General features: G+C 40.6%; 1 protein-coding gene across 6 annotated transcripts in view; it reads left to right on the top strand.

Moving 5' to 3' along the window:
- The window catches only part of slc20a2 (solute carrier family 20 member 2), a 47,668-nt gene extending 24,335 nt beyond the window's left edge, over positions 1 to 23,333 (top strand). For 4 of the 6 annotated variants that reach the window (XM_062998921.1, XM_062998919.1, XM_062998922.1 and 1 more), the window contains 6 exons: positions 790 to 909; positions 4,514 to 4,720; positions 6,071 to 6,671; positions 13,395 to 13,580; positions 15,757 to 15,841; positions 22,385 to 23,333. In XM_062998921.1, the coding sequence (XP_062854991.1) occupies positions 790 to 909; positions 4,514 to 4,720; positions 6,071 to 6,671; positions 13,395 to 13,580; positions 15,757 to 15,841; positions 22,385 to 22,549 (1,364 nt within the window). In that variant the 3' untranslated portion in view covers positions 22,550 to 23,333. Of the gene's footprint in view, positions 1 to 789; positions 910 to 4,513; positions 4,721 to 6,070; positions 6,672 to 13,394; positions 13,581 to 13,733; positions 13,825 to 15,756; positions 15,842 to 16,468; positions 16,554 to 22,384 lie in introns of those variants that run through there. The other 2 variants (XM_062998920.1, XM_062998925.1) reach the window with 2 other exon arrangements.
- The last annotated feature ends 478 nt before the right edge of the window (positions 23,334 to 23,811 follow it).

Genomic DNA, 23,811 nt, shown 5'->3' with positions numbered 1-23,811 from the left:
AGAAAAGAAAATTAAACACCTTAATTGCACTTTTGCAGTGTGTAAAGGTATCTAGTGTTTTTTTTTTTTTTTTTTTTTTTTTTTTTGTGAGGGCGGCGCGGTGGCTTAGTGGGTAGCACTGTTGCCTCAAAGCAAGAAGGTCCTGGGTTCGATCCCCAGGTGGGGTGGTCCAGGTCCTTTCTGTGTGAAGTTTGCATGTTCTCCCCGTGTCTGTGTGGGTTTCCTCCGGGTACAAAATTGTCAATGACTGTGTTTGACATTAAACTTGTAAATTGATAAACCTTGTGTAATGAGTAACTACCGTTCCTGTCATAAATGTAACCAAAGTGTAAAACATTACGTTAAAATCCTAAAAAAACAAAAAAAACAAACATGGCTGGGGTGACACTATAGACCATAAATCATATGAATACTTGGTGGTACATTCGGTGTCATTACAAATTACATTTATAGCATTTAGCAAATGCTTCAGAAAGGAATTTAGCAAAAGTTTGGAAATAAAAACATTTACATAAAGATTTTAAAACATTAAGATAAAAGCAATATTGTGGATAACATTGTTTTTAAAAACCTATATTTTTATTATTTATTACAATTTTTAGCGAACAGACGCTAGATTAATAATATTAATAATAAGGGGGAAAAAAACAATAAAAAACAAACTAAAAATAATAAGTACCAAAAAAAACCAGTTTATTGTAAGGCCTGTTTTACCAAAAGCAATGCTTTATCCACCCAGTGTTCACCCTGTGCCCTGTTGTTCTAAACAGTCTCTTTGTGTGTTTGCAGTGTTGGGCATAGAGATGCTTCCAGTATGGGCCATTGCCCTCATCACCCTGGCAGGAGCGCTGGTATGTGCATTATTGGTCTGGATTTTTGTTTGTCCTTGGATGAAAAGGAAAATAGCAAGTAAGTTCCATCCTTTCAAGGGCTGCTCAAATGAAGCAGTATTTCTTGTAAAGATGATGATTGACATTATTAAAACTGTTTCCCTGACTCACTCAGCAGTGGTTTTGGTGGTATTAATAAAATATTATGCCGAATATCATATTTATATTAGAAGTAAAATTCCATTTTTTTCATTAGATAACTTCAAATATTGACCTGTTAATGTCTAAAACTCCCTGCATCTAGCGTCTAATCTAATGTTGTGATGGGTTCATTTTGACATTGCAATTTCTACACATTAATCTACACTTAAATCACCAATAATGATGAAAACCAAAAACTGAACTCTCATAGTCACAGTATTCAGAGCCTTTATTTAATACTTTGTTGAAGCAGTTACAGTTGCCAGTCTTCTTTGAAATTCTCTACAAGGTTTGCACAGATGAATTTAAGCAGTTTATGTTTATGTAAATCATTAGGAACTCATAACAACCCATGAATTGCTTCAGTTGTGATGTTTTATTACCTAGAGATGTTCAAGGTGTGTTACAAACATGGTAAAAATAGTCCAAAGACATGCTGACAGGTGAACTGGAGATACAAAATTGTCCATGACTGTGGTTGACATTGAAGACTTGAACTGATGAATCTTGTGTAACGAGTAACTACCTGTCCTGTCATTAATGTAACCAAAGTGTGTAAAACATGATGTTAAAATCCTAATTAATAAATTAATCTACATGGTTTGCACAGATGGATTTAAGCACTTTATTAATGATTAAACTATTGGTAACTCAATAACAACCCATAATTTGCTTCTGTTGTGATGTGTTGTAATCCCCAGAGATGTTCAAGGTGTGTTACAACCATGGTAAAAACTGAGTTGTGACTAAAGCATTGCACTTTTGATTTATTTACATTATTCAAGGAAAGTTGTCATTTTCTCAAATGCAAGCTTGGAATGACTTTGGGGTGAATTTGGGATGAATGTCATTCTGTAGAATGAAGTGTATAGAATAAATCAAATATATAACATTATTATAAATAGCAAATTCAAATAAAGAAGTGATATTGATTGTCATATGCAAGAACACCTAGGACCTAGTATTAAATCTGTGGGTTGTTCTCAGTCAGCTTGGTTTCAAAAGTTTCTGGACATCAGGTCATTCTGTAATCCTGACATCTTGTCCTCATCTTTTTTCACCCCATATGCATGGGTTATAATTATTGAAACAATTTGTACAATCATTACAATTATTTTTCCATCCATCACTGAAATTTAACCTGTTTCATGGGAACATGTAGCAGTAAGTAATGAGCATAACCTAGGGGCTAACATCTGTTTCTCCGTTGGAAAGCTGCACAGTGGAGTGTCTGCATTTCACTGGCTGTGTGATGTGGCCTTGTGTTGATGCTTAACCTGTGTTGAACTGATCCAGAAAACAAAAGATCGCTCCAGCTGTTTTGTTGGGGTTTTAATGACACGTAGCTTTAAATGTAGGGTCACAGACTTCAAAAGTCGACATGACGATTGTTGTGCTTTAGCCACAGATGAGAGTTGTCTGGGATCAATAATGAATGGGTTTAGAGGTAATATCATTTGCTTTCTCTTTCATAACACAGCTGATCCCAGCTTGGCTTTTATCTCACTAGAATTGGCAGCTCTAAAGGCATTGCATTATTTAAAGCAGACCTGAACTCACAGACATGAAGGACATGGTTCCTTGAGTCATGTCTGATTCCTATTCCAAATATATTCTGCCAATTTGCATTAACACACTTCAAAAGTCACATGTTCTTAAATAAAACAAAGAATAAACTGTAAAATCTCCCTTAAAGGCCAGTTCGGCTCTGTAAAATAAATATCTGAATGAAAATGTTGCACATCAAGTTTGTGTGTGTGTGTGTGTGTGTGTGTGTGTGTGTGTGTCAGTGTTGTGCCAGTTCACAGCTTTTCTGAACTAGTTCAAGTTCAGTTCATACATGCTCAAAGTGAACAGTTCACGTTCAAAGTTCACAATTTTAATTCTGAACTAGTTCAAAGTTCAGTTCATTTTACTTTTTTCGTGAGATATTCAAATAAATACTTTTTTTCACACTACAAGCTAGAAATCACTATACGTTCTTTGAAACTGCTCATTGTAGACATTTGCTCATGACACTGCAATTGTGGGTTTCTTACCAGGTGATGAAACTTGCAGCAGTACAGACAAGGTAGACCAGTTCTATACTTAGTGCAATGAAATCTACCAGCATTTAATTAAAAAAAGAATATATAATATGAAATATGTATATATTATTTGATATATATGATATTATATATACATATGTGTGTGTATGAAATGAAACTCTTGAATGAAGGTAATGAAGGCAAAACTCAAAGGCACAAAAAACTTTATTTTTAAGGAAACTGCGATGCATTGCGCACACAATGTCAAAACCATTTCTGTCTGGTGATACATGATTTAAGCGGCACCAGCGAGAATACAGGAGGGAGGAACTTTCTCTCGTTGCGTTTCAAAAGAGAAAACAGATGTCACTCAGTTTTCAATGGAAAACAAATTCCAACGTTCATTTACAGTGATGTCTGCCGTTCATGACACATAATGTGAACTAATTCACGTTCAAGTTCTTTATTAAAAATGTGTTGCGTTCAGTTCAACGTTCACGAAAAAATGAGCGTGTTCAATGAACGCGTTCTTTTGAACTCGTTCACGCACAACGTGTGTGTGTGTGTGTGTGTGTGTGTGTGTGTGTGTGTGTGTGTGTGTGTGTGTGTGTGTGTGTGTGTGTGTGTGTGTGTATGTGGTGGATCATTCTCAGCAGTGACACTGACATGGTGGTGGTGTGTTAGTGTGTGTTGTGCGGGTATGAGTGGATAAGACACCGCAGTGCTGCTGGAGTTTAAACACCTCACTGTCACTGCTGGACTGAGAATAGTCCACCAAACAAAAATGTCCAGCCAACAGCGCCCCGTGGGAAGTGTCCTGTGACCACTGATGAAAGTCTAGAAGATGACCAACTCCAACAGGAGCAATATCTGAATTTACATCTACAAGGTGGACCAACTAGGTAGGTGTGTCTAATAGAGTGGACAGTGAGTGGACACGGTATTTAAAAACTCCAGCAGCGCTGCTGTGCCTGATCCACTCATACCAGCACAACACACACTAACACACCACCACCATGTCAGTGTCACTGCAGTGCTGACAATGATCCACCACCTAAATAATACCTGCGCTGTGGTGGTCCTGATCATTGAAGAACACGGTGAAAGCAGGTTAAAAATGTATGTAAAGAAATAGATGTACTACAGTCAGTAATTGTAGAGCTACAAAGTGCTTCTATATGGTAAGCAGAGCTGATAAAATGGGCAGTGAGAGTAGAAACAAGGAGGTGGTTTTAATGTTATGGCTGATCAGTATATATACAACAATACATATACACAAAAAAAATAGAGAACACAATCATCATGGTATAAGTTAATCACAAATGAGGAAATTAAAGCACTTGTGAATCGATTTCACCTGCTTTGTAGTTGTGATTTTATGTTCAGACACAAAAAGACTAGTATCACTCTCTATAGCACCCTCTCATACTGCTATTTTGTTTTTGTTCTTTTCAGGTCAGCTGAAAAAGGAGCTTGTTCTCTCTCGCATTTCTGATGAGAGTCTAGATAAGATCCCTGAGGAGGAAGAGGAGGCTCCAGTGTTTAAAGAGCTTCCAGGGGCAAAAGGCAATGATGTTGAACTGCCTCTGACTGCGGAATCCACTGGGGAGCTGAATAGCCTGGCAAATGGGGGCACCGTTCTTCCTAATGGCCGCATGTATGGTGAGTTTATAAGCACTGTGTTTTTTTCCCAGAAGTAGTGTTTGCTTTGCTTTGCTGTGGATCTGATCGCCTGCTGTTTAATACAGAAATGAAACTCTAGTGTGTAAACATGCCTCTCTGTGTGATTTCATATTCTGATGTCTCAACAGAGATGCTCCAATTGTATTTTCCATCTTTGAAATGATATTGGTATTGGCTGATTCCCACTTATGATCTGACTGTGTGTCTATAAAACTTCATTATTTAGATTTTAAAGTTGGCAGAAAAATATGTAAAAAAAAAACAACAACATTTGAACAGGCAGCTGAATACAAGATGTTTATTATTATTATTATTATTCTAGGCTGCTCTTGTTAGGTGTTGCCACAGTGAATCAATTGTCTGCATATTTGATTTGGCACAGTTTTTTACAAAGGATGCCCTTTCTGAAGCAACCCTCCTTGTTAACGAGACTTGGGACCAGCACTAAGGTTGCACAGATATGTGTCCACACATTGGCTAGGTTCACTTAACAGTATGCACCTTCTGTATTTGTGAGCCCAGTCTGGGATTTGAACTGATGCCAGCAGTTTGGAAAAGACCGAATGATCCTGCAATGAATGTAACCAGTGTGTTGACATGGCGTTAAACCAAAAAACCAAAAAAAAAAAAACAACACAGCAGTTTGGTGCTTACCATCATGCCACACAAGCTTGCAGCTAATTACAGATCTATTAAAATATAGAGATTGGCCGCTAGCACACCAGAGCTGGGATTTAAATTTTGAATCTCAGCTCTGCCATCCGCATAAATAAAGATTGGCTGTTGTTCAGGGATGGGTTGAGCCAGATCAGGGTTCCTCATAACTGGTGCAATTATGACCTCTGCTGGCTGATTAAAGGCACCTGCGCAGGGTTGGGGAATAATACTGATCAGGGTGTGGCTCTCTGTGCACAAAGTTGATCTGCATATGAACTCACCTTGTGCAGGTGAAAAGATGCAGTCGGTACTGCTCACATGTAGAAGGGGGTGTGTGTCAGTTGCGAAGCTCCTCAGTTAGCAGTGGCAGTTGTATCGGTAGAGGTGAAGTGTAACGCAACCAGGGTAATTGGATACTACTAGATTAGGGGAGAAAATTGTGGGGGGGGGGAGATAAATTTAGATTGTTCATAGAATGTGGCTTCTTTAGGGTGCAAGTTAAACGATGCTTACAGTAAGATAAATAGATTATCATTATTAATAAAAAATTAATGAATCATTTGTTCTTGATTTGTTTTGTGAATTTTCTCCACTTCCTTGAGCAGGCTGTTGAATTATTATCTATTATCTGTTTTTCATTTAGACTTTGTGATGTTTTTTACATCCCATCAGGTCGCACTCACTCAATGACCAATGGCTGTTTAAAGTCACCGGTGTCCAACGGAAGTTTTGCATTCGATGGCCATATGCGCAGTGACGGCCAGGTATACCACACCGTGCACAAGGATTCCGGCCTCTACAAGGACCTGCTACACAAGATCCATGTGGGTCGGCTAGAGGAGGAGCGGCCTGACCCCAGCCAGCGGATCCTGCGCCGCAACAACAGCTACACGTGCTACACAGCGGCTATCTGCGGCATGCCGGTGCAACCGCTGCGGCGCTCCGAGTCGAGCTCCGCCCATCCACCAGAGGACAGTGAAAAGCTGGTGGGCGACAGCGTTACCTTCTCCAAGAAGCGCATACGCTACGACAGCTACTCCAGCTACTGCAACGCCGTAGCCGAGGCTGAGATAGAGGCTGAAGAAGGTGGCGTGGATGTGAAACTGGAAGCTCAGAAGCGTGATTCTATGACTGGTGATGGGGAAGCCTTGGAGGACTGTGTCGATGAGGACAAAGACGACAAGGATAAGCCACAGGTCTTCCTGCTCTTCCATTTCCTTCAGATCCTCACTGCCTGCTTCGGGTCCTTCGCACATGGTGGCAATGACGTCAGGTAGAACATTAATCTTGTTCTTAACATAAACCCTTATAAAACTATAAAACACCCATATACAATGTCACTTAAAATCTGCTATCCCTCTGCAAACGCTTACACAGAAATGAGTGGCTGTGGCTGAGGGAGGAAGGTTAGGTGGGTGCAACTGTGGCATCTGCTGGCTGGTCAATGGTGCCTACACAGTGACTGGGAATAATGGAGATCAGCACGTGACTCTCGATACTTAAATGCAGTTGGCAACTGCTCACATATCGGAGAGGGCTTGTGTTAGGTACAGTCCCCCTCTCAGGTTAAGGATCTGCAGTGGAGGAAAAAGATACAACTGGGTAATTGGATACAAGGGAAGGGGGGGGGGGGTACTAGTGGCCCAAGTGTAATAATGTAAAGTCTAGCTAAAGCTTGGTAAGTAAATAGTGGATGGTGTAGCATCTGGGGAAAGTCATAAAAAATGGCTCTGCTCAATGCTGAAATCGAGCGTACCTGCAGCCATAGTTTCTCACAACACTGATAACCAGACTCTGAGTCCCATATTCATATAATCTAGCTTAGAAACTTCGGGCCAAGTTTGATCCCATCTTATTAACCCTCATTCCCACTTATTTCAACGGCAAAATAGCTTTTCTTAGTTTTCTACTTATTTTCTGCTACCGATTGGCTGGGCGTCCTTTAGCACAGTTGGCAGTGCCTGCAGCAGACAAAATTGGCCAAGTCTGCAGGGTGAGAAAAGACCAGATTAATGAGTGGGTGGGGTCTTCAAACGCTGTGCAAGGACCCTGGTTAGCAGCCCGAGGTGCATAAAGTGAAGATCGGTGCGTGTCTTTCAGTCTGCGATATCTGGCCTCATGTGCAGATTTACACAGGCATGGGTGAAAAAGAAGGGGTCGAGGGACTGTGCCTGTGTCGGGGGCATGGGGCAGGCGAATATACCGAAAGACTAATTAGCTACACTAAAACAGGGGAAAAAGAGAGAGAATGCCTAAATGAAAAGAAAAAATGAATATTTGATTTTCCCAATTATCGAGGTAAGTAGTATTTCACATGTACAGTGTATCACAAAAGTGAGTACACCCCTCACATTTCTGCAGATATTTAAGTATATCTTTTCATGGGACAACACTGACAAAATGACACTTTGACACAATGAAAAGTAGTCTGTGTGCAGCTTATATAACAGTGTAAATTTATTCTTCCCTCAAAATAACTCAATATACAGCCATTAATGTCTAAACCACCGGCAACAAAAGTGAGTACACCCCTTAGTGAAAGTTCCTGAAGTGTCAATATTTTGTGTGGCCACCATTATTTCCCAGAACTGCCTTAACTCTCCTGGGCATGGAGTTTACCAGAGCTTCACAGGTTGCCACTGGAATGCTTTTCCACTCCTCCATGACGACATCACGGAGCTGGCGGATATTCGAGACTTTGCGCTCCTCCACCTTCCGCTTGAGGATGCCCCAAAGATGTTCCATTTTGTTTAGGTCTGGAGACATGCTTGGCCAGTCCATCACCTTTACCCTCAGCCTCTTCAATAAAGCAGTGGTCGTCTTAGAGGTGTGTTTGGGGTCATTATCATGCTGGAACATTGCCCTGCGACCCAGTTTCCGGAGGGAGGGGATCATGCTCTGCTTCAGTATTTCACAGTACATATTGGAGTTCATGTGTCCCTCAATGAAATGTAACTCCCCAACACCTGCTGCACTCATGCAGCCCCAGACCATGGCATTCCCACCACCATGCTTGACTGTAGGCATGACACACTTATCTTTGTACTCCTCACCTGATTGCCGCCACACATGCTTGAGACCATCTGAACCAAACAAATTAATCTTGGTCTCATCAGACCATAGGACATGGTTCCAGTAATCCATGTCCTTTGTTGACATGTCTTCAGCAAACTGTTTGCGGGCTTTCTTGTGTAGAGACTTCAGAAGAGGCTTCCTTCTGGGGTGACAGCCATGCAGACCAATTTGATGTAGTGTGCAGCGTATGGTCTGAGCACTGACAGGCTGACCCCCCACCTTTTCAATCTCTGCAGCAATGCTGACAGCACTCCTGCGCCTATCTTTCAAAGACAGCAGTTGGATGTGACGCTGAGCACGTGCACTCAGCTTCTTTGGACGACCAACGCGAGGTCTGTTCTGAGTGGACCCTGCTCTTTTAAAACGCTGGATGATCTTGGCCACTGTGCTGCAGCTCAGTTTCAGGGTGTTGGCAATCTTCTTGTAGCCTTGGCCATCTTCATGTAGCGCAACAATTCGTCTTTTAAGATCCTCAGAGAGTTCTTTGCCATGAGGTGCCATGTTGGAACTTTCAGTGACCAGTATGAGAGAGTGTGAGAGCTGTACTACTAAATTGAACACACCTGCTCCCTATGCACACCTGAGACCTAGTAACACTAACAAATCACATGACATTTTGGAGGGAAAATGACAAGCAGTGCTCAATTTGGACATTTAGGGGTGTAGTCTCTTAGGGGTGTACTCACTTTTGTTGCCGGTGGTTTAGACATTAATGGCTGTATATTGAGTTATTTTGAGGGAAGAATAAATTTACACTGTTATATAAGCTGCTCACAGACTACTTTTCATTGTGTCAAAGTGTCATTTTGTCAGTGTTGTCCCATGAAAAGATATACTTAAATATCTGCAGAAATGTGAGGGGTGTACTCACTTTTGTGATACACTGTATGTGGAACCACCCATTTGTGGGGTCCACTGCAGAGTAGTTTGAACTGGTCCTCAGTGCTATTCTGTGCCACGTGATGCGTCTCATGATACCTCAGCTGATTAAACACAGCAATGGGCCCTGTGTTACACTTCTGCTCTCATGCTGTGCCTGAGACACTTTATCTGTTGAAGTAATAGCTCGCTAAAAATGAAGCAATTTTTAAATGACCTCAAATGTTGTGACTTGTCTGTAGTGACAAGGCTTGCAGGTATTGGAATTCCATACGTCACTGTGTCTTTTCTGTTAATACATGATCATTCGTTTACACACTTGCTTCAAGTTGCGTTTTGTCTTTTCTGTATTATACAGGGTGCTGCCATCTAAGAGCCGGATACAGTTTAAAGCAACTGTGTGAAGTTTTTGACATGTACAGTGTATCACAAAAGTGAGTACACCCCTCACATTTCTGCAAATATTTCATTATATCTTTTCATGGGACAACACTAAGTTATATCCAAGTTTTATTTCTATAGAGTAGTCAGTGTACAGCTTGTATAGCAATGTAGATTTACTGTCTTCTGAAAATAACTCAACACACAGCCATTAATGTCTAAATAGCTGGCAACATAAGTGAGTACACCCCACAGTGAACATGTCCAAATTGTGCCCAAAGTGTCAATATTTTGTGTGACCACCATTATTATCCAGCACTGCCTTAACCCTCCTGGGCATGGAATTCACCAGAGCTGCACAGGTTGCTACTGGAATCCTCTTCCACTCCTCCATGATGACATTACGGAGCTGGTGGATGTTAGACACCTTGAACTCCTCCACCTTCCACTTGAGGATGTGCCACAGGTGCTCAATTGGGTTTAGTCCATCACCTTTACCTTCAGCTTCCTCAGCAAGGCAGTTGTCATCTTGGAGGTTGTGTTTGGGGTCGTTATCCTGTTTGAAAACTGCCATGAGGCCCAGTTTTCGAAGGGAGGGGATCATGCTCTGTTTCAGAATGTCACAGTACATGTTGGAATTCATGTTTCCCTCAATGAACTGCAGCTCCCCAGTGCCAGCAACACTCATGCAGCCCAAGACCATGATGCTACCACCACCATGCTTGACTGTAGGCAAGATACAGTTGTCTTGGTACTTCTCACCAGGGCGCCGCCACACATGCTGGACACCATCTGAGCCAAACAAGTTTATCTTGGTCTCGTCAGACCACAGGGCATTCCAGTAATCCATGTTCTTGGACTGCTTGTCTTCAGCAAACTGTTTGCGGGCTTTCTTGTGCGTCAGCTTCCTTCTGGGATGACGACCATGCAGACCGAGTTGATGCAGTGTGCGGCGTATGGTCTGAGCACTGACAGGCTGACCTCCCACGTCTTCAACCTCTGCAGCAATGCTGGCAGCACTCATGTGTCTATTTTTTAAAGCCAACCTCTGGATATGACGCCGAACACGTGGACTCAACTTCTTTGGTCGACCCTGGCGAAGCCTGTTCCGAGTGGAACATGTCCTGGAAAACCACTGTATGACCTTGGCCACCGTGCTGTGTTTCAGGGTGTTAGCAATCTTCTTATAGCCCAGGCCATCTTTGTGGAGAGCAACAATTCTATTTCTCACATCCTCAGAGAGTTCTTTGCCATGAGGTGCCATGTTGAATATCCAGTGGCCAGTATGAGAGAATTGTACCCAAAACACCAAATTTAACAGCCCTGCACCCCATTTACACCTGGGACCTTGACACATGACACCAGGGAGGGACAACGACACATTTGGGCACAATTTGGACATGTTCACTGTGGGGTGTACTCACTTATGTTGCCAGCTATTTAGACATTAATGGCTGTGTGTTGAGTTATTTTTAGAAGACAGTAAATCTACACTGCTATACAAGTTGTACACTGACTAATCTAAGTTATATCCAAGTTTCATGTCTATAGTGTTGTCCCATAAAAAGATATAATGAAATATTTGCAGAAATGTGAGGGGTGTACTCACTTTTGTGATACACTGTATTTATGCTCATTTAGATACCTCTAAATTAGCCTTTCATATTTAGTTTGTGCAATGTCAAGTTACCAATCAAATATCAGCTAAAACATTAAAACCACCTCCTTGTTTCTACACTCGCTGTCCATTTTATCAGCCCCACTTACCATGTAGAAGCACTTTGTTGTTCTACAATTACTGACTGTAGTCCATCTGTTTCTCTGCATGCTTTGTTAGCCCCCTTTCATGCTGTTCTTCAATGGTCAGGACTCTCCCAGGACCTCTACAGAGTAGGTGTTATTTAGGTGGTGGATCATTTTCAGCACTGCCAACTCGAACAGCAGCAATAGATCAGCGATCGACTTTACTCTGACTTTGCTCTGACTTTACATCTACAAGGTGGACCAACTAGGTAGGAGTGTCTAATAGAGTGGACAGTGAGTGGAAATGGTGTTTAAAAACTCCAGCGGCCCTGCTGTGTCTTATCCACTCATACCAGCACAACACACACTAACACACCACCACCATGTCAGTGTCACTGCAGTGCTGAGAATGATCCACCACCTAAATAATACTTGCTCTGTGATGGTCCTGTCGGGATCCTAACCATTGAAAGACAGGGTGAAAGCAGGCTAACAAAGCATGCAGAGAAACAGATGGACTACAGTCAGTAATTGTAGAACTACAAAGTGCTTCTATATGGTAAGTGGAGCTGATAACATGGACAGTGAGTGTAGAAACAAAGGAGGTGGTTTTAATTTTATGGCTGATCAGTGTATTTGAGCTAGTTGAAAATGGCATTTTGTATCTACCACTACTTCCATGCCCATTTTCAAAAACCTTTGGCACCACCGATCATTGGACACTGCAGTGCAGTCGTAAGCGTGTAGGGTCAGCCAAAAATGGAAGCTCTCTGGTGCAGTACACACTTCCCAGCAGTAGTAATTAAAATAGCACCATGTCAACAATGAGTGGGGTGAGATATCTCAGCCTACACATACTAAACATGCAAAACACTAAGCACATAGCAAGTTATGCTTGCATTAATAATAATACGTGAGTGTATCAGATAGTAATCCTCATCAGTTAAATCATGCTTACCATGTTATACAGTACATGAACTATCTAGTATATGAAAGAAATGACAATGTATGAGTCTTTAGTTTATGTGCTTATATATTTTAAGAAAAAACATTAAGTAAATCCATTATGTACACTGCTTTGGGGTGTAAATTGTCTCCCTGGGACTGAAAACAGCAAGCCAGTGGTTTTATTTACTGACTTTTTCCCAAGGCATAATTGTTATTTTGTGTAAAAAATCCTTTTGTTTTATGTGACACATCAGGTAGTGTGTGTAACTCATAGCATCAGCTTGCTCATTAGTTTGAACCTCACCTTTGGTCACTGACACATGCAGGTGCCTGTTTTCCGGTGCCCCTAAGTCTGTTTTTCTCCTACCTCCCCAAAAAGCATGCAGAAGATAAAATGGGAGGTTAAGTCTGTAGGTATGAGTGAGGGTGCCTCTGACAGATTGGTCTTTTGTCCCTGGAGTATTTCTGCCCTGTACCCAGTGTTTCCAGGTAGCAACACTCACATTCACTGCATCCCTGGTTAGAATGAAGCGGTTATTAATATTATGAATTATTTGTAGTTATAGTAATGCCAGTGGGCGGCAGAAAAGTTTGCCACATATTTTCTGGGACTCTAGTTCTACATTTGTCTCGAGTTACTGTGTGGAATTTGCAGGTTATGATGTAAATGGATAAGTGATTGATATGGGTTGGAACACCATAATCCACATGGTGTTAAAATGGCTACAGAAAATGAATAATTAGTTATGGGATAAACATCGGTTTTGTTAATGAATATAAAAAAAAAAACATAATTAAGAAGGACTTTAGCTATACAGGGAGCATTACCCTTTAAACTGGGCAATAGGCATTTATACATAAAGATGAAATACCAGAACAAAGACTCCACACAGACAGTAACCAATATTGTGACCTGAGTATTTATAGTATTTTAAAGCATTAAAAGACATCCTTTATTTTTTCTTGGCAGTAATGCCATTGGCCCATTGGTAGCCCTATGGATGATATACGACCAAGGTGGAGTGATGCAGGATGCAGCCACTCCTGTGTGGCTCCTGTTTTATGGCGGTGTGGGCATCTGTGCCGGCCTGTGGGTCTGGGGGCGCCGCGTCATCCAGACTATGGGCAAGGACCTCACTCCCATCACACCATCCAGGTGAGATCACACTCCTACTGATTTGTCATGGTTGATGTGGCATGGCTTTCTTATGCATGAGCATGACAAGATTTCAAATGTCACTGTCGTTTGTTATTTTCCATTCCAATATGCATGAATTTCTAACAAATGTGTTTGTGTTACAAGGTACAGGCCTGCTTTTCTTTTTCTGGGTTAATGCTGAAGTTAAGAAATTTCATTATACAGGCTGCTCTCACGTCTCCTGATCATTTACTAAACATTCCTCCTGTCATCATGCTGATTTGGGAAATTAAAAAAACTTTGCTTGCCAACTGGGTCACCAGTGTTTATCTCCTATTAAAATCCAGATTAAAACTGTAAGGCTACAGATTTGCCCCTTATTTCATTTGCATGTAACTGTGGAGTGAGTTCAGCCATTAAAGATAGGATGTTTGTCTAAGGATAACACTTATCACTATTTGTACCCTCCTCACCAAACTGCCAGTGTCTGCTAAATTTAGCTTAACACTTGTACATGGAAACTTTATGACCTTGCGCTCTAATGGCAACGTAAGAAACAACTCAAAACAAACCAGGCAATGTGAAACAACTCGCAATAGACCCAACCACAATAAAATGAGCTATTTGTCCACATAAATACTGGAGATATCACACAGACCATTAAGCTGGAGATAAGTGTACCAGATGTGCTGTGAACCGGCAGGCTTTTTTAATCATTTGCATAGTTTATTATTGGAATTGAGAGGGCTTAAGATTATGACAAAGAGATCAGCGCCCCATGTTGGGTTAGCCTTTATTCAAACTTATTAACTTTTTAAAGAATGAAGTCTTCTCATTTTTCTACCAATGATGAGATGATGTCTAATTATGTAGCTTGGATGTGAAGACAAAGGTCCCCAGTCAAGACCCCCAGTCAAAAGTTCATAAACGCTTGTAAATTAGGGGGGAAAACCTCAGGATTTTAATAATTTCTGCTATTTTTTTTCTTTTCTGTGACTAAATGATTGGAATCCAATTTTTTGAGAAATGAGTATAAGTTAATATCTCATTCAACTCATCATCAGTATTAAAATGATCTGCAATTTGAACAAAAGTAGCCCTTCTGTTAGTCCGTACCAGACACCACAGCCTTTATGTCCTCTGGCATTAATTAATCTCAGCTGCCCAACAACCTATAAGTTTGGTGGCCCCTGTCTGTGAGAACTCCCCACAGTTACCTGTAAGCACTATTTGACCTTATGGATGGTCCTAATGTTTTGTTTTCTCAATATATAAACAGCCCCAAGAGCTACATTACAAGACCTACAGGCTTGTAATGTAATTAAAAGTCATGATGTATGAAGTATAGCTTCAATAGAACAGGCTAGGAAAATATACCCTTCTCCAAAACGAATATGGCAGTTCTACTTGGGTTTGTAATTGCATCTGAACAAACCACAAATGTTTGTGGCTTAACCCTGCTCGGACCACTGTCTGTGAGAACTTTCCACAGCTACCTCTGAGCACCATTTGACCCTATGAATGGTCCTAATGTTTTGTTTTCTCAATATATAAACAGCCCCAAGAGCTACATTACATTACCTATAGGCTCCATAAGCTCATTAAAATCCATGATGTATTAAGAAGATGTGCCTTTCTCCAAAACGAATTGGGTAGTTCTGCTTTGGTTTGCAATTGCATCTAAACAAACCACAAATGTTCTGGAACCATTTCCTTTGGACTGAAGAAACCTAAGTGAAGATGTTTGGTCATCATGCACAGAAGACAGTGTCACCATGATCATACCCACTATCAGAAATTAAAATATTTTTTTGACAGAAGTGGTTTTCTTGTTTATAGACGTTGGTAAGAATGTTACAATGTATGTATTTTATTTTCCCATTAGTGCACTATTTTTAACTACTGCCTGTATTTCAAAAATAGTCACTTGAATGACCATTTACTTGCATTTGCATAAGCACGCATACAAATTCTCACATGCTCATGTACAATATTTACCCAAGTACACAAACAATTTACTATCTTGCTTGTAATCTGCATGGTACTTTGTTTTTGCATGCCCTGATAAGATTCTTTGGCTCTGCATATCATATGCATACCATATGCATGTACTTTTGGATTGTGCATGCATTGCCGATACTGGACTAAACAGAGGTATGATTTATAAAATGATCTTTTGTTGCCCTCATTGCAGTGGATTCACTATTGAGCTGGCTTCGGCGCTCACTGTTGTGCTGGCGTCCAATATTGGACTCCCTATCAGTACCACGCACTGCAAGGTAAAGATTGGTTAAAGTGATTGCTGGAGAAAGGAGAGAGTGAGCTACCTGCTTTCAGAGAGTGCAGATGTGCTGCAATGTCTCCAACCTACTAGACCACTGTGGTTAATAGTAATTTTCCCAATTATTTAATACAAACAAAATTTGTAAACAGTTCACTAAAGCAGTGAGAACAAGAAGAGTCATTGATTTATAGTGACTTAATAAAACTGCTTGTAAACATGAGATGAAATGTAATCAGTAAAGTCAGCAGTGCTTTTTATGGACCTAAAACTCAGGCAATAATCATGTTCTCTGATCTTAATGTAATCCTCACTGTCCCAGTTCTAACACCATCTGTCTGGAAATTGTTTCCGATAACTATCACCCGGCTCAATTGCACACAAATGTCAGTCGGTTGGGTAATGCAGCGCTCTCGCACTCTCTGCAAAGAAGGAAAAGAGCCTCCTCCTCCCCTCTAAAACTGTGTCTTGGTGCATTCAGGGTCGAACAGAACTTTGTGTCTATCCCTTTTTCGTTTCCATTGCAGGATGTTTTGTATTTGTGGTGTCTGTGCTTGGTTCACTGGGTGTCTTGCGTACCTCTGTCTGCATTTCAGTCTCCTTCTTTGTCTTTGTCTTTCCACAGTGGATTTTGCATTGAAGTAATGAGTGCTCTAACAGTGCTTGTTGCTTCAAATGTGGGCGTTCCTATAAGCTCCACTCACTGCAAGGTACCAAAGAAGGTCTAGAGAAGATCTGTTAGTTAGGACTCACTTTAGTAGCGTAATCGTAAAAGAGCTAATCATGTCTCGCTTCTGAAATCATAATTGCAGTTCTAATCAGTTCTTTTTCAATGAATTTAAAGTCCCCCTGAACACCTTTGCTTCTTTTACATTGTTAATTAATTTTAGAAGGCTGATAATGGTAGGCTGGTAATCATTAAGAATTATTTTGGAATTATTTTCAGGTCCATAAAGTGGTAAGATAAAATTTAAAAATCCAAACAACACTGCTGCACCTGATTCACTCAAGCCAAAACAAGACTACCATGTTAGTACCATGTGCTGAGTGATCTACCACCCACACATAATTTGGTTACTCGGGGCTCTACAGGGTGTCCCTTTTATTTGATAAATGTAGTATAGGTGGGTAAAAGGTGTACAAAGCAACAGGTGTACTACAGTCAGTAATTGTTTACCCATATAGTTATTCTGTGTGGTAAACTTACCTAAAATAATCAATGAATGTACATACCAGATAGGTGTGCCTAATAAAGTGATTGGTAAGTGTACATACAGTATAAACTTTTAATAAAACTGTAAAGGTCCCTTTAGGGCACAGAAGATGTTCTATTATATGAAAACAAAATCTATAATCTATAAAATTGTATTACTGTGTGTATTTCATTAAAATAATCTGTTCAGGGGTACTTTAAAGTTCCTAGTTTAGGACTAAGTCATGATAGACATTCTCTAAATCTGTTTTGATTAAAACTAAATTCATATCATATTCATTTTCAGTTTAAGCTACCACCTATTGCATAAACTTTAACTCATTACCCAAAACCTTTTGTTTTCCCTACAATATTTAAATGAAAATACTAATTTCTTTTTAAGTGCTCTGTAATGGTTTTCTGGTGCCTCTTGAAATTTTAGTCCACACTGTTAGAAAAGCCATTATAGGAGTGAGTGGGTTTTAAGGAGCTTTTATAGCCAAACAAGGACAAAGAGAAGAGTATGTCTTGTTCCAACCCATTATTTTTCCAAAGACTACCTTTGAAGATCTGCAAAAGGGCAAGGTGGGACAAATCTGCTATTTCTCTTAATACCAGAACCTGTTTAGTTCAGTCAAGTCTGAAAGACGTCTCAACATGTAGGTGTATGGTTCTGTCTGAAAGCTTAAATCAGTTTGGCCTGAATTTGAATGCACTACCCACATGCATGCCATGTTTAACTATCGAGTCCAGAATGACAGTGTTGTTGAATCAGGTTCATAGTGCTTTTGTATCGTCAACAACAAAAATCTTTATTGTATTACAGAACAAGCTAAAACCTGTAGGATATTAGCAGGTTTGTTTGTTCAGTAAACTTTATTTTTAGCTTCTTTATGTATGGAAGCTTTTTGTTTAAGTACATTTTATAAAACTGAGTTGATAGCATCAAAACAATGTAGGAAGTTAAAAATTTACATTGTGTAAATTCATAATGTCATGTACCCATCATCTGTATGGAGGCTGGGTTATCTTGAGGTTATCAGCTCTAACAAATCCACTTTAGAGTTACTTTACTGAGTAGTATGTATTTGTAAAAAGCAAACCTCACATAATGCTGTTTGACATTGAGCTCTTTTTATTCAACAGAGTGAGGCTGCATACTAACTACAGGGTGGGCCATTTATATGGATACACCTAAATAAAATGGGAATGGTTGGTGATATTAACTTCCTGTTTGTGGCACATTAGTATATGGGAGGGGGAAAACTTTTCAAGATGGGTGGTGACCATGGCGGCCATTTTGAAGTCGGCCATTTTGGATCCAACTTTAGTTTTTTCAATGGGAAGAGGGTCATGTGACACATCAAACTTATTGAGAATTTCACAAGAAAAACAATGGTGTGCTTGGTTTTAACGTTCTTTCATGAGTTATTTACAAGTTTCTGACCACTTATAAAATGTGTTCAAAGTGCTGCCCATTGTGTTGGATTGTCAATGCAACCCTCTTCTCCCACTCTTCACACACTGATAGCAACACCGCAGAAGAAATGCTAGCACAGGCTTCCAGTATCCGTAGTTTCAGGTGCTGCACATCTCTTATCTTCACAGCATAGACAATTGCCTTCAGATGACCCCAAAGATAAAAGTCTAAGGGGGTCAGATTGGGAGACCTTGGGGGCCATTCAACTGGCCCACGACGACCAATCCACTTTCCAGGAAACTGTTCATCTAGGAATGCTCGGACCTGACACCCATAATGTGGTGGTGCACCATCTTGCTGGAAAAACTCAGGGAACGTGCCAGCTTCAGTGCATAAAGAGGGAAACACATCATCATGTAGCAATTTCAAATATCCAGTGGCCTTGAGGTTTCCATTGATGAAGAATGGCCCCACTATCTTTGTACCCCATATACCACACCATACCATCAATTTTTGTGTTCCAACAGTCTTGGAGGGATCTATCCAATGTGGGTTAGTGTCAGACCAATAGCGGTGGTTTTGTTTGTTAACTTCACCATTCACATAAAAGTTTGCCTCATCACTGAACAAAATGTTCTGTGTAAACTGAGGGTCCTGTTCCAATTTTTGTTTTGCCCATTCTGCAAATTCAGTGCGCCGATCTGGGTCATCCTCGTTGAGATGCTGCAGCAGCTGGAGTTTGTAAGGATGCCATTTGTGAGTAGCTAATATCCGCCGAAGGGATGTTCGACTGATGCCACTCTCCAGTGACATGCGGCGAGTGCTACGCTGTGGGCTCTTGCTGAATGAAGCTAGGACAGCCACTGATGTTTCTTCATTAGTGACAGTTTTCATGCGTCCACATTTTGGCAAATCCAACACTGAACCAGTTTCATGAAACTTGGCAAGCAGTTTGCTAACTGTAGCATGGGAGATGGGTGGTCTCGCAGGGTGTCTTGCATTGAAATCTGCTGCAATGACCCGGGTACTGCGTTCACCAGACATCAACGCAATTTCTATCCGCTCCTCACGTGTTAACCTCTGCGACATGTCAATGGCTGTAAACAAAGAGAAGCTTGTAAATAACTCATGAAAGAATAAAGTTACGTTAAAACCAAGCACACCATTGTTTTTCTTGTGAAATTCTCAATAAGTTTGATGTCACATGACCCTCTTCCCATTGAAAAACCTAAAGTTGGATCCAAAATGTCCGACTTCAAAATGGCCGCCATGGTCACCACCCATCTTGAAAAGTTTTCCCCCTCCCATATACTAATGTGCCACAAACAGGAAGTTAATATCACCAACCATTCCCATTTTATTTAGGTGTATCCATATAAATGGCCCACCCTGTAGTATGCTCCCATAACATTCGTGATGTTATTAAACAGACATATCACAGCTGGATTGCAGGAGCTGCACAGCAACTGTACACATTCTGCAATCTTTTTATAGCTAAAGTCTCCTTGCTCTTGTCGACTCTGTTGTTTGCCTCTAAATCCAGATTTAGCCCCTCCCTTGCATGGCAGCTTGGATTACACTGACCATAAAAAATAGCCAAATGGCTTCCTTAGTGGTTTTGGAGTCTGCCAGATACCTGACACCTAGAGCATGTGTGGAGATGTTCCTCCCCGTGCCATCTCCATTACGCTTCCCTAATGTTCCTGCTGAACTAAAAATACTGGTTATAAAACAATGGCCTAAAGCAGATCCACAGTGTCCTTGGAAAGAGCATAGAAATGTAGTTCTTGATTTAGTAAGGATTGCTAATTAATAGTGATATAAGAACCTATAAAACTTGGTCAAAACTGGTGGTTTTCAACCTTGTACTCTGAGAAGCTTAATAAATAGTGCAATGAAGTGTGGTTGTGTAATACATGGTTTGTAATACAGCTTATGGCTTTGTCTTTACAGTAAATGAAACATTGCAGGGGCACATATTGTGTGCAGTTCACTAATAAAAACTCCCACATAAATATTTACAGTGACTTCAGATGCACAAAGCAACAACAAATGCTTAACAGGACCTGATAAATTTACACTATGTAGAACTAGATGTTAAACATAAGTACTTTTTTAAAAAGGTAGTGACACTACCACCTGACTGGGAAACCGTGTGAAAAGCATATACGTAATGAAATCTGATTGCTGCGTGATGTGTTTACATACACACAATTATTTAAAACCTGCAAGAAATGGGACTCCCCTCACAAAATGTCCCACATGCACTTTAGCCATAACATTAAAACCATCTCCTTGTTTTTACACTCAACTTACCATATAGAACACGTTGAAGTTCACATTGAAGTTCTACAATTACTGACTGTAGTCCATCTGTTTCTTGACATACTTTTTTAATTTGCTTTCACCCTGTTCTTCAATGGTCAGGACCCCCACAGAGCAGGTATTATTTAGGTGGTGGATCATTCTCAGCACTGCAGGGACAATGACTTAGTGGTGGTGTGTTAGTGTGTGTTGTGCTGGTATGAGTGGATCAGACACAGCAGCACTGCTGGAGTTTTTAAACACTGTGTCCACTCACTGTCCACTCTATTAGACACTCCTACCTAGTTGGTCCACCTTGTAGATGTAAAGTCAGAGACGGTCGCTCATCTATTGTTGCTGTTTGAGTTGGTCATCTTTGAGATCTTCATCAGTGGTCACAGGATGCTGCCCATGGGGCGCTGTTGGCTGGATATTTTTGGTTGGTGGACTATTCTCAGTCCAGCAGTGACGGTGAGGTGTTTAAAAACTCCAGCAGCGCTGCTGTGCCTGATCCACTCATACCAGCACCACACACACTAACACACCACCACCATGTCAGTATCACTGCAGTGCTGAGAATGATCCACCACCCAAATAATACCTACTCTGTGGGGGTCCTGACCATTCAAGAACAGGATGAAAGCAGACTAAAAAAGTATGTAGAGAAATAGATGGACTAGTCAGTAATTGTAGAACTACAAAGTGCTTCTATATGGTAAGTGGAGCTGATAAAATGGACAGTGAGTAGAAACAAGGAGGTGGTTTTAATGGTATGGCTGATCAGTGTATATTCTTCTATTTTTCCCATCATATCCAATTTCCTTAGCCACTTGCATCATATACGTAAAGCTAATTCCATGATTGTCCACCTTTGGTGCAAGTGCCTCAATCAGCCAGCAGAGGTTGTATATGCACCAGCAATGAGGAACCCTGTCGACTCTCCTCCCTTCCTAAGGCAAAGCTATATGCGTCTGTTGGACGCCCAGCTTGGGTGGAAGCACAGCAAAGATTCGAACTTGAAATCCCAGGGGTGGTGAGCTAAGGCCAGCGCTGTGAGAGGCAGTACTCCAGGGCTTTAGCTTACCATCACTGAAATATTGTACATTTAATAGACCTGTTGCATATTTAATGCACCTAATACACTTCAAAAATCTGTGGGTCTGTATAATATACTTGGTGATTAATCAGTTCTTTAAATGACTTAGCGCCACTACTTTTCACATTAACCAACTAATAAGTAGTTTAACTGTTTTGTGGACTGAGTAGCAAAGTTCAGCTGATTCTTGCCATTTCATATGAAGCACCATTTTTAACTTCTAATGAGTCCATTCTTAAGTTGCTCATAATGCTTTGATTTTGAGCTTTAGATCCAAAGTGTAAGGCCTCATCTGAAATCACTAGTAGTATGTAAATCCAGGTGGTTTTATTGGAACGCCTGAAATCTTGTAATAACTTTACTCTAGCTCTTTAATAATCTAATAACTGCCTATTCTTCTAAATGAGCTTTACTATATCGCCTTATTTTTGTGTTCTCTTACTATCCCAGTTTTTCTTTTCATGTAACTCAACAGCTTGCAAGCTGTGTTCGTTGCTGCTGCTGATTGTGTGTGTGTGTGTGTGCACAGGTGGGATCAGTGGTGGCTGTTGGCTGGCTGCGCTCACAGAAAGCGGTAGACTGGCATCTCTTCAGGAACATTTTCCTGGCCTGGTTCGTCACAGTTCCTGTAGCAGGCCTGTTCAGCGCTGCCGTCATGGCCCTGTTCGTCTACGGCATCCTGCCTTACGTATGAAAGGGAGAACGAGGGATGGAGAAATTGTACTGATGGGTAACGGGGTGAAGGCAATGGAGAATTGTATTAAACCTGGAGGTGGTTAGAGGAAAGGAATTGAAATCGGGTTAGAGATCTGGAGATGGCCATGGAGAGGGGGTGGGTGTTCTTAAGTTGCCTGGGATGCCTCTAGACTATTCAGACTTGTTATCTCTACAAAGGTATCTTTTATTTTTTTCAGTTTTAGTGTTGTAATGTTCCTGGAAGCAGTAGATCTTATTTTATCATGTGATATCAAGCAGTAATGCAAAAATAGTTCTGCACAAAAAATTGATCATGGTCACGAGTACTCAAGAAAAAGCTCAGATGAGCTCGTATAAGCATAGATTTATATACTCAAAAAACAGAAGTGCATGTATTCTCAGATTCACCAGTACACAGGTCATTGTTGCTCTGAACAGATGATGCAGTACAAAAGCACAAAGCTAAAGCTTTATTGACCTGCATCATTAAATATCATGGAATTTATACACTAAACATCAAAAAGCAAAACTGTAATGAGGTCACGAGGTCATGCAAAATATACACTGCAATAACTGCTGTATCTCCTGAAATTATGGCTTGGGGTCTCAAATTATTAAAATGTAAATATTTATTAACATGCTTTTTACATCCGTCATACCTCGAAAGTCTCTGCTATTCAATATTACAGCTTAAGAGCATGCAGAGAGCAGAATAAAACACTACAAATCATGACTTTTAATCATTCTTATTGGGTAAAAAGCTGTCGTTTTAGCAAAAAGGAACAAGGATGATGACTTATTTTAATAACATACTTAAATTTCTACTGTAAATATTTCCATGATGGAAACATTTGTATTCACTTTTTAGTTTGTTTTTTGCATTTTAAAATACGACAAAATTAAGCTTACATCTCAGTTACACCGATCAGCCATAACATTAAAACCACCTCCTTGTTTCTACACACACCGTCTATTTTATTGGCCCCACTTACCATATAGAAGCACTTTGTAGCTCTCTGTCTGATCCACTCATACCAGCACCATGTCATCGTCACTGCAGTGCTGAGAATGATCCGCTACCTAAATAATACCTGCTCTGTGGTGGTCCTGTGGGGGTCCTGACTACTGAATAACAGGGTGAGAGCAGGCTAAAAAGGTATGTAGAGAAATAGATGGACTACAGTCAGTAATTGTAGAACTACACAGTGCTTCTATATGGTAAGTGGAGCTGATAAAATGGACAGTAAGTGTAAAAACAAG

Source organism: Trichomycterus rosablanca, chromosome 7 (genome assembly GCF_030014385.1).
Source record: "Trichomycterus rosablanca isolate fTriRos1 chromosome 7, fTriRos1.hap1, whole genome shotgun sequence".
Classification (NCBI taxonomy): Eukaryota; Metazoa; Chordata; class Actinopteri; order Siluriformes; family Trichomycteridae; genus Trichomycterus; species Trichomycterus rosablanca.
Note: the sequence above shows the minus strand (reverse complement) of the source record. Positions and strands in the feature narration are given on the sequence as shown.